Source organism: Anopheles nili, chromosome 3, assembly GCF_943737925.1.
Source record: "Anopheles nili chromosome 3, idAnoNiliSN_F5_01, whole genome shotgun sequence".
In the NCBI taxonomy this organism is placed as follows: Eukaryota; Metazoa; Arthropoda; class Insecta; order Diptera; family Culicidae; genus Anopheles; species Anopheles nili.
This window is the reverse complement of record NC_071292.1, coordinates 68,933,776-68,945,637: the sequence shown is the minus strand read 5'-3', so window position 1 is coordinate 68,945,637 and position 11,862 is coordinate 68,933,776. Positions and strand designations below refer to the sequence as shown.

The window sequence follows — 11,862 nt, the reverse complement described above, 5'->3', positions numbered from 1 at the left end:
AGTGAGAAAGCGTCAAATTAGCTGCATACAGGGCTGAGCAATGTCGGAAATGATGTCATGGAATGAAAGCTGATACTATTGCGAAAAAAAGTCTGCATAGATGGTGTCATTCGTAAGGCATGGGGCTATAAAAGCAACACAAAAAAGTCCCAATTCTAGTTGACGCCCTAACGTACTAGCGAAGGTTCAACAAGGGGTTAATAAAACAATGATAAGATCGCGCCAGATGATGATTGGAAGATAACAATAGCTGAAGAGTCAAGTGACGAGTACAAAGAAAAGTGTTTTTTTATTTGGTTCGCTTACTTGCGATTGATGGAGGTTAGTCGATATCAGCACCGATACGGCTCCATTCATGCACTTTAAATTACAGTTTAATTTAATTTTGACACCAGCATAATGCATCACGTTTTATCCCGCTTTTTCAAGGCACTTTCAACCTTATGATGGGAAATCCTCAAAAACTGGTGAACACAAAGCAGACCGTTTGAGATCGAATCCTTTTAGCGCGTTAGATATTTGATAAAAGTCACGCCTCATATACTGTGCAAAGGAAAGCTCACGAATCCTTTGACTAAAAATAAACTCCACAGCAATGAGTCATCTTGGAAGCAAAGTAATAGAGAGGAAAGAAAAAAGAGAGAGAGAGAGATATATGTAAAAATCCTACAAAACAAAGAGGCATTTCAGGATCTACAGGATGCGTGTGTCTGTGTGAAGCACAAAACGGCATAAACCGTCATCGAAGGGCGGCGTTTTCCACCGATTTACCAACACTGACCTTTAGGCTGGCCTGCGGAAGCACTCGTCCTGCCACCGTCTTGGCGCGAACTTTCCCTTTCCATGCGCAGCAGCGGTGGCGCAAATCCTCGCCAGCTAAACGTAAACAAAAGGCTTGGCCGAAGACACGAAGGACACTAGCTGCGTACGAGGACCGAGTGAAAGGAAAACGAGCGTCATTTGCATCACCGGAAGTAGAGGGGCAGTTTTCAGGTCCCCTCTTCTGTCCAGGTGTCGTTAAAAAAATCAAATCTAGCAAATGAACCGCATGGTCTTTCCAGGCGTGGTCACGTTGTTTCTTTCCATTCCACGCGAAAGCGTGTTTAGGTGAAAAACGCATTTCACGGATAACCCCACGGAACGGTCACCCTCGAATCGCCCCTAGTTCCGAAGGTGGTTCGCTATGTGTTTTTTTAGTTAAAAAATGGTTTTACGATTGCGTGAGCACCCTGTGGCGCGAGGGTTGGAATATTACTTTTCCTTCAGGAAAGGGAAGGATGTGTGGCACATAATCGAGCCAATGAATGGCACTGCGGACATTCCTTCAGTTCTGAGGGTGCTTTGGATGCTTCTACGTGCTTAGCGTTCAGTACGGCGGTCAACACGCGCCAATGGCGCGCACGGCGGAAGTGCGACAATGCGCATGAACAATTATTGATCCACGGGACCTGCTTGCTATGTGAGATTCGCACCCATCTCGCGAACAGAATCCAGCTATGTGATTTTGCTGGGTGTGAGATGAATCTTTCGGTCGACGAAGCGCCGTAGATGTCCCTTTTTGAATCTACACAAAATACATTCCTCCGCCAGTTTGTTTGAATAACGTTCTGTTTTGGCTAACGACTTTTGTGTTCCAGCTCATATATTCGTTTTTAAAAACGCGTTATCCTGTTGCTCTCGAAGCCGACCAAATAAGCATATAATATATTTTTCTATTACGTCGAAATATCACACAATTACACACAATTTGCAACAACCATTTACCTTCTAAAACCGACGCACTAGCAATTAAGATTACAAATCAGCTTCGACGCAAATGCTCTTTGCCGAAAAGGAAATTGCGTCTATTTTATAAATATTATTCTAGCCTGTTTGGTTCGACGACTGTCGTTCGTAGTACGCTCAAAATTTCGACCGCTAGCCGCAGCAACGCGCGCGCGAGACTGAAATCTCTGGGTACTGACTGGGAGAAACGCAGCAGTAGTAACACCGGAAGAAAAAAATATGCACCCATGGGCGTCAAATGCACGAGCTGTGATCGAATTGTTCTGATAGTAGTGTTGTATGCATTAAATACTATTATTTGACACATTATCTTATTGACACATTGAATTATTCAAATTTTATAACACGTGTAAAATTTATATTATATGAAAAAATATAGAGGTTATACAGACAATTTTCATATTTATTTCTTTCCATTAGATTCAGGTTTGACACACTTGGTTGAGAAAAGCCATGATAGAAGTATAATGTCAACGGCCAGTTCGAATTCTTCCGCATGCATGGCATGTACGCAGCCTTTTAAAATGAAATTGCCGCCAGTGAAGGAAACGTACAAAATCATCATGCTACTCCGAACAGAGAGAGAGATGTTCTAATTTCGATTATCTTTTGGTTGGCTAATGATTTATATTTCATTTTACTTTTTAGTAGTTCAATCATGTCTATCAAACAAATTTTCTCACATCTCACACCAAATTTAAACTGAAAATAAGTTATGTACCTAAAAAACGAATCACAATAGATAAGCTCAGATTTTAGACTACAATCCTTCGCCAGCAGCTGCTCGCTGAGACTTTATTTTGTGTTTTGTTTCTCACTTCGTATAGGACACATTCATTAAACTTTTCACTTCATGCACTAGATAACAAACCATTCATTTAAGCTTTCACCTTAGTTTCATCCTCTTTTGCGCCATCTTCTTTGCTAGCCTTCTCCTTATTCCAGTTGGCAAGCCCTTCAGGCAACGTGGTGTCCTCTTCGAATGAGCCCGTACCTTCCACGAACTCCTCGTACGTCGACTTCTCCGGGAATGGGCGCTTGCCGAGCAGCTCGATCATATCGTCTCGACTGAGAATCTCGTTCTTGAGCAACCGCTCCGCAACCTTTTCTACGTCGGCTTTGTGCTTGGTTAGCAGTTCCGTCGTTCGAACGTATGCTCGATCGATCAGCGCACGCACTTCCTCGTCGATAATCTGTGCCGTCTGCTCCGAGTACGGTTTCGAGAACATGGGATCGCCCGGTTGCGAGCTATCGAAACTAACGTTACCAACCTTCTTGTTCATGCCAAAACGCGTGATCTGAGCGTACGCGCTGTCGGTGATCTTTTTAAGATCGTCCTGTGCACCGGTTGTGATGCGTTCGAAGAAAATCTCTTCCGAAACGCGCCCACCGAGCGTCATACACATGCGATCGTACAACTGCTCCGTAGTCAGCAAATACTGATCCTTCGGGAGGTACTGTGCGTATCCAAGACCTTTGCCACGCGGGATAATCGACACCTTCAGCAGCGGATCCGAATGTTCGAGGAACCAACCAGATACGGCATGCCCTGCTTCGTGGTATGCAACGGTACGCTTTTCCTCCGGTGATAGAACGTTCGTCTTTTTCTCCATACCCGCAATCACCCGTTCGATTGCCTGTTCAAAGTGCTTCATAATGATCGATTCATGTAGATCGCGAGCCGCGATCAGAGCTGCTTCGTTGCACACATTCGCGATGTCCGCACCGGTAAAGCCCGGTGTTAGGGCGGCCATTTTGCGAGCCAAATCCGTCTTGTCCAGGTTTGTCTTCAGTGGTCCCAAATGCACTTTGAATATGGACGCTCGTCCCTTTATGTCTGGTGCTGGGACGTATATCTGTCGATCGAAGCGTCCTGGACGTAGTAGCGCCTTGTCAAGGATGTCCACACGGTTCGTAGCGGCTAGCACGACCACATTCGTCGTCGTATTGAATCCATCCATCTCGACCAGCAGCTGGTTGAGCGTATTTTCCTGTTCCGAATGACCTCCGAAACTTTTTCCCCCGCGCTTCCTACCTACGGCATCGATTTCATCGATGAACAGAATGCATGGGGCATTTTTGCGAGCCATCGCGAACATGTCGCGCACTCGCGACGGCCCTACACCGACGAACATTTCCAGAAACTCCGAGCCGGACACTGTGATAAACGGCACGTTCGCCTCGCCGGCAGTTGCTTTCGCAAGCAACGTTTTACCCGTACCTGGAGGGCCTGTCAACATTGCGCCCTTGGGAATTTTCGCCCCAAGATCAATGTACTGTTGGGGATTTTTAAGGAAGTTAACAAATTCCATAATTTCAATTTTTGCCTCTTCGCAGCCGGCGACATCCCTACAAGAAACACAAAAAAAAACACATACAGCAACTTTAGCCACAAGCAGCTATCGCGTTTACGATTACAGTATACTGCAATCCATCGTCCTTTTCTTTCGACATTTGGTGAAAAATGTCTACTTACTTGAACCCGACGTTGATTTCATTAGCATTGATTAGTTTGGCAGTCGATTGCATCACGCCCCCAAAAAGGCCACCTCCGCGGCGTCCTCCTCTGCCTCCACCCATCATTTCTGAAGAACGGCGCATCATATACACAAGGAATCCGATTATCAACAGTGTCGGTAACAGCCCTGTTAAGCTGGACGCTTCTAGTTCACTTCGGTAGATGACCGGAACAAAATTTACCGGCTCTATGTTCATATCGGTTTGCACATTCTCTAGATTACGCTCGAATGAGTCCACACTTCCGATATTGAACCATAGAACACCCTAAAGGCATAACGAAGTACATTTACTATAATGAATATTAGTTAAAAACGAGGTGTTAGGATTGTTCATTACCGAAGAGTCCGAAGCATTACCGGGAGTTAATTTAACTCGGACCCATTTTTTGTTAACCACTTCCAATTTATCGACGATTCCTCGTGCGAGATAGCTATAAATATAAGAAATATACAATGGATTGTTTCAAACAAACATATTAAGCTGTTATTCCTCCACTGATTTTGTTTAAGCAAGCATTTGAACGTACTTGTTTACGAATTCTTTCCACGCAATTTCTTTGTATCCCATTTCAAAGAATGCAATGGCAGATATTAATGCCACTCCGGCTAACGCGCCAAATATCAGCATTTTTTCCTTATCACCATCTTCACCACCACCAATGGGTCGACCGGATCCGCCACCACCGCTTGAACCGCCTTTACCGCGAGCCGGTTGTGGAGAAAACATGCCCAAATTCCAATCGTTTTTCCGTGGCGATGCCCCTGGTGGTGCCGTGGACTGAGCAGATGAGGAGGAGGTAGACTGTTCCGATGGACCCCCATCTTTGTTAGTACTGCTTGGCTCGGCTTTAGACGCTTGTTTTTGTTGAGAAGTACTGGCTCCGTGAGGTTTGTAGTATTTTTCGAAACCTTTTGGGGGCTTTTCACAGAACACTTTTATGCGGTGGATGAATTCGTTCCATGTTCTATTGCTACTTCGCTGAAGATAACTTAGGTTACGGATGATCTAATATAAAAGAGAGAACAACTAAGATAAAACGGGAAGTAATGTATGGTGAGTTGGTATTACCTGTTCGCAATCCGGCCCATTTACAGTGCGCTGTGATCTGTTCAGTCCGACAAGAACGGTTTCAAGTTTTTTGGCCGTCGTCAGTAAACGGTAAGCCATTGTAGCTGTACGTTGGTTCCTAAACACTATAGCACACTCATGCAAATTATCACTACCTTACGCGACCCCCGGTATCGTTCTCTAAATCATAATACACTTTATTACACAATCTTCGCAATCCTTCAAGCGATGCGTGTTGACGAAATTCGGTGTACAAGTTTCTCACGCAAGTTGAAAAAATAATAATGAAAAAATTCTCACACACAATCGTGCCAGTTTGACTGGTGTGTCATAACATGCCAGTGACAGCCGGTTTGCTATGAAAAATTCCGACTGAGTTGCCAAGTATTCAAATATAAAAATTTGTTACACTTGCCTATATTGTTTATCGTGCTATTATAGTGCGTAAAAATTACAAGCTTTCTTTTTGATTTTGAAAAAAAATTCATAGTGCGAAATGTGATCAATGAAACTGTCACTAACAATTACAATCAGCTTTATTGAACATTTTTTTAAATGTGGCCCACAATGAAACAGTTGTTCAATGCGCAACAACGTATATTATCTTACTTTACAAAAGTCATATGTAGTAAAGTGTTTGATATAGGAATGGAAAAATAAAAGTAAAATCTGATGTCTGGTTGGGTTTTGATAAATTTTTCAAATTTTTGTCATTCTGGCAACACTTCTCCTGTGGTTTCTTCAGTCATATGTTACGAAGGAGCACACAAAAAGGAATTATGAAAAAAAGTTTGTGAAATGATACAATCATAACAACACTTTGCTAACAGCTTAGATAGGTCAGACAAGTTGGCAAAGCTGAAGGAAAAACAGTAGCATCTAAAACCATTTAATGTGTATTATTGGTCATCACGTTAAAATCCATTTCGCTACTTCGCGCAGCAGCTTGAAAAGACTCAACGTAAACCGGAAGTTATCAGTTCTATCGCGCGAAAGCATATCATACATTTTCCAAACAGCATGGTAATATCGGCAGAGCATGAGCGCAACGGCATAGCCGATTTTTTCACGCAAGTTGATCCAGAAGTGCGCAAAGTTACGTTAGCGATCGGAAATATCATCTCGAAGAATTCAATCAAAGAGATCACGTTGGAAAGTATGTATAACAGATTGGCGAAATAATCAGGCAGAGGGATGCATCATCACGTCCGATACGATATCCCGCTTATCTATCAATCGTGTTGCATGGATAGTGGAATGAGGCAATCGTCCAATCAGCTTGATTTACGGTGGAAGTATTTGAGAGTAAATAATGATTGGAAAAATCTTTTCATGATTTACAACGATAAGAGATATGATTTCACTATCCGCCCTGCGACAATCTTGTACATCGTTTTGGTAAAAATATAACTAAATTCAAATATTTGCACCTTTTCACAGAATCTTTAAACGTTATGATGGAACATTGTCGTGATGCTGGGACGTTGCTGGCAAAAAATATAGTGAAACCCGAGTACCTCTTCAAATATCTCCAAAGCTATAACATAAATCTACCGCCAGAAAGCCCTAAAGTGATGCTCATTGAACACTGCTTGCAACTCTGGAGACGAAAGTATGGAAACTCTACCGATGTCTCGTACGTGCCATCCTCGTCAGAGTTACCGGGACCATCGTCGGCATCGTATGCATTTCCTTCCACGTCGGCTGACTCTAGCTCTTCTAGTGGCACTCTTCAAAACCATATCGATAACTATAATGCTCTCGCCGCATCTACACAGGGCGTATTTTTCAGCGAAAATACCAATGGACCCGGTATTGATGATACGGAACCGCCAGGCCTCGAACAGTATCCGGTAAATCTACTGGCACTGGACTACACGGTTTGGTTTTTTCTCAAGTGGAACCGCAACTCGTTAGATGAAAGTGCTTTTTGGATCGACGCCAATTGCACCGTGATGCTGGAAATAAGCGAAACCCAGCAGGGCACTGAGCAAGTGTGTGGGCCACAGGACATCATCAACCTGATTTTGAGCTTAAAGTTCCAGTACAACTTTCAACTTGTGCCTAATATTATGTTCGACGGATGTCAGGGACGCATCATGGACTCTGGTGTGCTTGCGCTCTCCTGTGGAGTCGTTTATAATAATCAACCAGGACCGGAAAACCGGTTCGTGTGCCTGGGAGAGTTTGAAACTCTGATCGGTCTTCGGCGGGATCCGATGGAGAACAATAACTGGAAGATACGTATGTTGAAGCTCTACATTAGGTACAAAAAGGTAGACAATCTACCCGCGCTGGCGAACAGCAAAATGCTCAACAACTGTCTTATGATTCCGTTGACGATGGATATCGTTTAGAACGTTACCAACATTCTCAAGCTCAGCTCCTCGAGATTTTGTATGTCATTCTGAACCACTTTGTGCCAATCGAGATTATCGTCAATGATGTTATACATGTGCAATTTTGGAATGATATATTAGGAATTTACAAAATACAAATTTTACCAATAAAGTATTTGAAACTAACGAAATATCCAACTAGACACTCTTTCTTGCTTGCTGTAGGTCATCCCATTTTAGGAAAGATAAATGAAAACCTTTTCCGGAAATAAATAACAGCGTTGTGTAAAGGTGTTTTTCGTTTCAAGGTGATAAACATGAACAACGTCTGTGTAAACACTAACAATTGGATCGAGGAAGGTTCGAAGAGGTAGCATTTGAGAACTATGTAAAGATTAACAAGCCTGAGTTACTATGAAGCTTTCTGCTCTTTCATTTTTCTATGATATGCAATGGATACTATCATAATATTGCAATAGATACTAATATTATTGGAGGGAGATATTGGATAATTTAATTTGATTTTTTGTCCTGAAATACATACAACATAAACAATTGTACAGGTGGCGTAGATCCATATTTGATCAATTGGAGTTGGAAAAATATTTTCAAAATCCTATGTATGTATAAACTGGTACTCGTCTACAACAAGAATCGTACGTGAATGTAAAGAAAGAAAGAAGCATATTTCACACTGTAGTATAAAAAGGGGATCCTATGGGATGTGATGTAGCCAGAAAGTTAAAAGTATCGCAATGAAATTGTTTGCTCTCGGTATCTTTGTTGCCGTCCTGTGCACGGCCAACGCTAAAATGTTTGGAGCGTGTGAGCTAGCACGTGTTTTGTTCAATAATGGATTCCCAAAATCGCAACTTGCCGACTGTAAGTAAATGCATGCAAGAAACAACAAGGGAAGTGTGACTAATTTGCTTCTTCGTGTTACTGCAGGGATCTGTTTGGTCGGTAGAGAGAGCCGATTCGATACGAGTGCTCTTAACAAAAAAAATGCTGACGGTTCATCTGATTACGGACTGTTTCAAATCAATAACAGATATTGGTGCAAAAACTCAAAGTTCCGGGCAAATGATTGCAATGTTGATTGTACTGGTAAGAAACTAAATTGTCTAAAATCACCTAATGCATCAAGATTGTCTTTTTATAATGATTTTTGTGTCATACTTCTTTCTGCAGCTCTTCTTGATGACGATATCACGGACGACATGAGGTGCATCAAATTGATACATAAGCGCCATGGTTTTGGTGCATGGGTTGCATGGTCCAAATACTGTAAAGGAAAAACGTCAATGGAAAGCATCAATGAATGCTTTAAATCTGGTTAAAGCAATAAAGAATAACAGTTAACTGGTACATTCCTGAATTCCTGCCTAAAACATCACCATTTGTTAACATCAGAACGACATAATATCACCTACGGTGTTGTTTGCACTTTATTAATACATACGGAATCCAAGAGTCGTTAAGGACCTCGTTACGACCCCAAGAGATAGTTAGGTAGTAGCTATATACCGAGTAAGCAACAAAACAGCAACCAAAAAAAGAATCCGGTATGTGATTTCGCTCTCCAACTGAGTAAATTATTTGAACAACTATGTACCGGCACGTCGAACGGCAAGAAACGCACAAAAATGCAGGAAATCACACAGTTCAGTTGTTCGAAGTTTGAAACACGTGTTAGTATAAAAAGACCGTATCAGCTTGAAACCGTAAATACAGCAAACAAACGGCTCCACGATGAAAGTGTTTGTCCTCGCAATCGTGAAATTGATACAAAGGAAAAGCTTCCACAGGTAGCATTAGTAAATCTATCCCATCTTGGTAGAGAAATAAATAATCTATTTAATTGCTACATTAAGATTAAAAGAACATTTCGACTAGCTATTTCAATTACTAGCTGCTAGTAAATGCATTTCATTATTCCAGGCTTGTTTTAAACGGTAACAGATAAACTGGATACACAAACGTGGAAATTGTATGTTAGGCAAAACAAGTGTTGTTATACGCTTGCAGCACGAATAAATAGTGTTTTTATCTAAGCATGTTGTGAAAATAAAATGCAAAGCATGCCAAAGGAGCGAACTCTAGCGAATTATTTAAACAAGAGATAAACATACCGTTTTACAAGCACGAATAATTGCAGAGAACATGCAAATTAAAGGCGAATGCTCAATAGCGCAACCTCCAAAAATGATAAAATGACGTTGAAGAAAATTAGTGAGCACCGTGCGAGCAAAGTATAGCGAAATTTTTCACAAAAGTAACAGGAGAACATACTGTGCTAACAAACTGTGCTACAAACCTATACATCGTATAACAAAAACCGGTTCAAAATTTAAAAGGTTTACAAAACTCACTCATAGATGGCGCTACCTATAAATTTGGAACATTTCAATTACGGAAACAGGTTTTCAAGCGTTTCACTGTTCGAAATGTTTCAACGGTGGAAATATTTCGATAGCGCCATCTATGAGAAAATTTGAAATATTTTGTACAGCGGCACTCATCATGTGTTATACGATTTAAATTTGTATAACACAGTTTGCGTTTGCCGTTCACCCGAAAAAATGTAACCTCTTAGCTGGTATGCTCTCCTGTTACTTTTGTGAAAAATTTTCTCTGTTTCGTCCGCTTATGTTCGGCTAGTTTTTTCCATTCTCGGCATTATTTTCAAAAACGAATAAAATGGCACGCGTGTAGCGTACTGCTGCATCACGTGTCAGTAGCATTGTTTTGACAGCAGAAAAAGCCACAAACACAATCCTTAAAAATGGATGCAACCGCTGATGATTTGTTATCGTTTAAGGAGTTTCCACTAATAAACGAGTCAAGTGGGAGTCAAAGCGCCCAAATAAATATAAATTCTCCGCAACGAAGTTTTGGCAGTGGAGAGGAACAAGATGAATCATCACCAAAAGGTAGGAGTATTCAAAAGTACACTGAAAGAAGTACCGCACCTAATGAATCGACTTGTATTGTTTGTACGTTCATAGGGACAGGCGACAACTCAGCAAAATCGGCATCAATTTTTAGCTTCGAATACTATCAAAAGTTCTTCGACGTTGACACCATGATCGTGGTGGATCGAATTGCAACTTCGATGATTCCCAAGCGTGCTCCAGCGAACTACTTGAAGCTTAACATAGCAACGAATCCTGATCTATACGGACCTATTTGGATTGTATTAACACTGGTCAGTAATGACGCGTTTTCTGCAGACAATTGGACAACCTGTTAATAAACTTTAATTTGCAGATATTTACCATTGCGATATCGGGCAATATGGCAAGTTATTTCCAGCATTTGGGTGATCATAAATGGCGGTATAATTTCCATCTCGTATCCTATTCCGCCACGATCATCATACTCTACACGGTGTTAGTGCCCACTGCTTTATGGGGATTCTTAAAATGGAGCGTTCGACCGAATGACCTGGACATCGAGGAGGATGAGCCCAGTTCACCTAGCTTGATATCATTGATCTGTATATATGGCTACTCGTTGGCTATTTACATTCCGGTTTCTGTTCTCTGGACTGTGCAAGTACGTACATTGCCTCACATTTTAGCAAAAACGTATCTGCTAATACATTTACTAACATATTTACTTAATGTTTGGTATCATTGATAGGTATCATTGTTCCAGTGGCTGCTCGTAATTACAGGGACGTTTCTTTCTGGCTTTGCACTGCTGACAATTCTAATGCCTGCAGTAAGAAAGTCGACGTTTTCGCTCTTTATCGTCCTAGCCATTGAACTAGCTCACTTTACGCTAGCAGCAGGCTTTATGCTGTGGCTGTTTCATGTACCAAACACGGAAACTCCTGTTGAAACCCCCTTGCACAAAGTTACCACGGCTGTAATAGTCAATGCTACAATGCCAAGCAAGCATGTCTAATTCAAGGCATTTTTAAAACGTTATAACATAATATGTAATCCATATAAAACTAAACACATTATCTTATATGCTTTGTGAATAAAAAAAACTTATCCGGCTCTAAAAATCTGCTCGGACGGACGCATTAATTCTTTCACTTCATCTCAATCTGGGCCTTCTCTGTTCACGTGTGCGGTATAAAAGGATTTTTTCTGACGAGTCTACGAGAATTTTGTCTGACGAGACTGTAGTCTGCCTA

The 11,862-nt window shown here is 41.5% G+C and overlaps 4 protein-coding genes across 4 annotated transcripts; 3 read left to right on the top strand and 1 right to left on the bottom strand.

Moving 5' to 3' along the window:
- Nucleotides 1-2,579: 2,579 nt before the first annotated feature.
- LOC128723138 (AFG3-like protein 2) lies at nt 2,580-5,472 on the bottom strand. The gene is made up of 5 exons (XM_053816850.1): nt 5,374-5,472; nt 4,832-5,310; nt 4,642-4,735; nt 4,262-4,569; nt 2,580-4,134 (listed from the first exon to the last, which is right to left on the bottom strand). Exons 1-5 carry the CDS (start codon nt 5,470-5,472, stop codon nt 2,664-2,666), a joined length of 2,451 nt encoding a protein of 816 aa, XP_053672825.1. The 3' UTR covers nt 2,580-2,663.
- Nucleotides 5,473-6,393: 921 nt separating this feature from the next.
- On the top strand, nt 6,394-7,836 carry LOC128726321 (uncharacterized). Its single transcript, XM_053820123.1, has 2 exons — nt 6,394-6,529; nt 6,814-7,836. Exons 1-2 carry the CDS (start codon nt 6,394-6,396, stop codon nt 7,728-7,730), a joined length of 1,053 nt encoding a protein of 350 aa, XP_053676098.1. The 3' UTR covers nt 7,731-7,836.
- Nucleotides 7,837-8,467: 631 nt separating this feature from the next.
- Nucleotides 8,468-9,052, top strand: LOC128724927 (lysozyme c-1-like). Its single transcript, XM_053818649.1, has 3 exons — nt 8,468-8,594; nt 8,661-8,819; nt 8,904-9,052. Exons 1-3 carry the CDS (start codon nt 8,468-8,470, stop codon nt 9,050-9,052), a joined length of 435 nt encoding a protein of 144 aa, XP_053674624.1.
- A 1,445-nt stretch (nt 9,053-10,497) lies between these two features.
- On the top strand, nt 10,498-11,624 carry LOC128724926 (protein YIPF1). The gene is made up of 4 exons (XM_053818648.1): nt 10,498-10,645; nt 10,721-10,920; nt 10,983-11,270; nt 11,358-11,624. Exons 1-4 carry the CDS (start codon nt 10,498-10,500, stop codon nt 11,622-11,624), a joined length of 903 nt encoding a protein of 300 aa, XP_053674623.1.
- Nucleotides 11,625-11,862: the final 238 nt, after the last annotated feature.

What these genes read in the sequence shown, in the direction of transcription:
- LOC128724927 (XM_053818649.1), top strand. Translation starts at nt 8,468, where the DNA reads ATGAAATTGTTTGCTCTCGGTATCTTTGTTGCCGTCCTGTGCACGGCC. An exon ending in AAAATCGCAACTTGCCGACT is followed by an intron (nt 8,595 to 8,660) that starts GTAAGTAAATGC and finishes GTGTTACTGCAG; the next exon opens with GGATCTGTTTGGTCGGTAGA. An exon ending in TTGCAATGTTGATTGTACTG is followed by an intron (nt 8,820 to 8,903) that starts GTAAGAAACTAA and finishes TTCTTTCTGCAG; the next exon opens with CTCTTCTTGATGACGATATC.
- LOC128724926 (XM_053818648.1), top strand. Translation starts at nt 10,498, where the DNA reads ATGGATGCAACCGCTGATGATTTGTTATCGTTTAAGGAGTTTCCACTA. An exon ending in AGATGAATCATCACCAAAAG is followed by an intron (nt 10,646 to 10,720) that starts GTAGGAGTATTC and finishes GTACGTTCATAG; the next exon opens with GGACAGGCGACAACTCAGCA. An exon ending in TTTGGATTGTATTAACACTG is followed by an intron (nt 10,921 to 10,982) that starts GTCAGTAATGAC and finishes TTTAATTTGCAG; the next exon opens with ATATTTACCATTGCGATATC.
- LOC128726321 (XM_053820123.1), top strand. Translation starts at nt 6,394, where the DNA reads ATGGTAATATCGGCAGAGCATGAGCGCAACGGCATAGCCGATTTTTTC. An exon ending in CAAAGAGATCACGTTGGAAA is followed by an intron (nt 6,530 to 6,813) that starts GTATGTATAACA and finishes ACCTTTTCACAG; the next exon opens with AATCTTTAAACGTTATGATG.
- LOC128723138 (XM_053816850.1), bottom strand. Translation starts at nt 5,472, where the DNA reads ATGGCTTACCGTTTACTGACGACGGCCAAAAAACTTGAAACCGTTCTT. An exon ending in TGGAAAGAATTCGTAAACAA is followed by an intron (nt 4,736 to 4,831) that starts GTACGTTCAAAT and finishes TTATATTTATAG; the next exon opens with CTATCTCGCACGAGGAATCG. An exon ending in GAAATCAACGTCGGGTTCAA is followed by an intron (nt 4,135 to 4,261) that starts GTAAGTAGACAT and finishes TGTTTCTTGTAG; the next exon opens with GGATGTCGCCGGCTGCGAAG.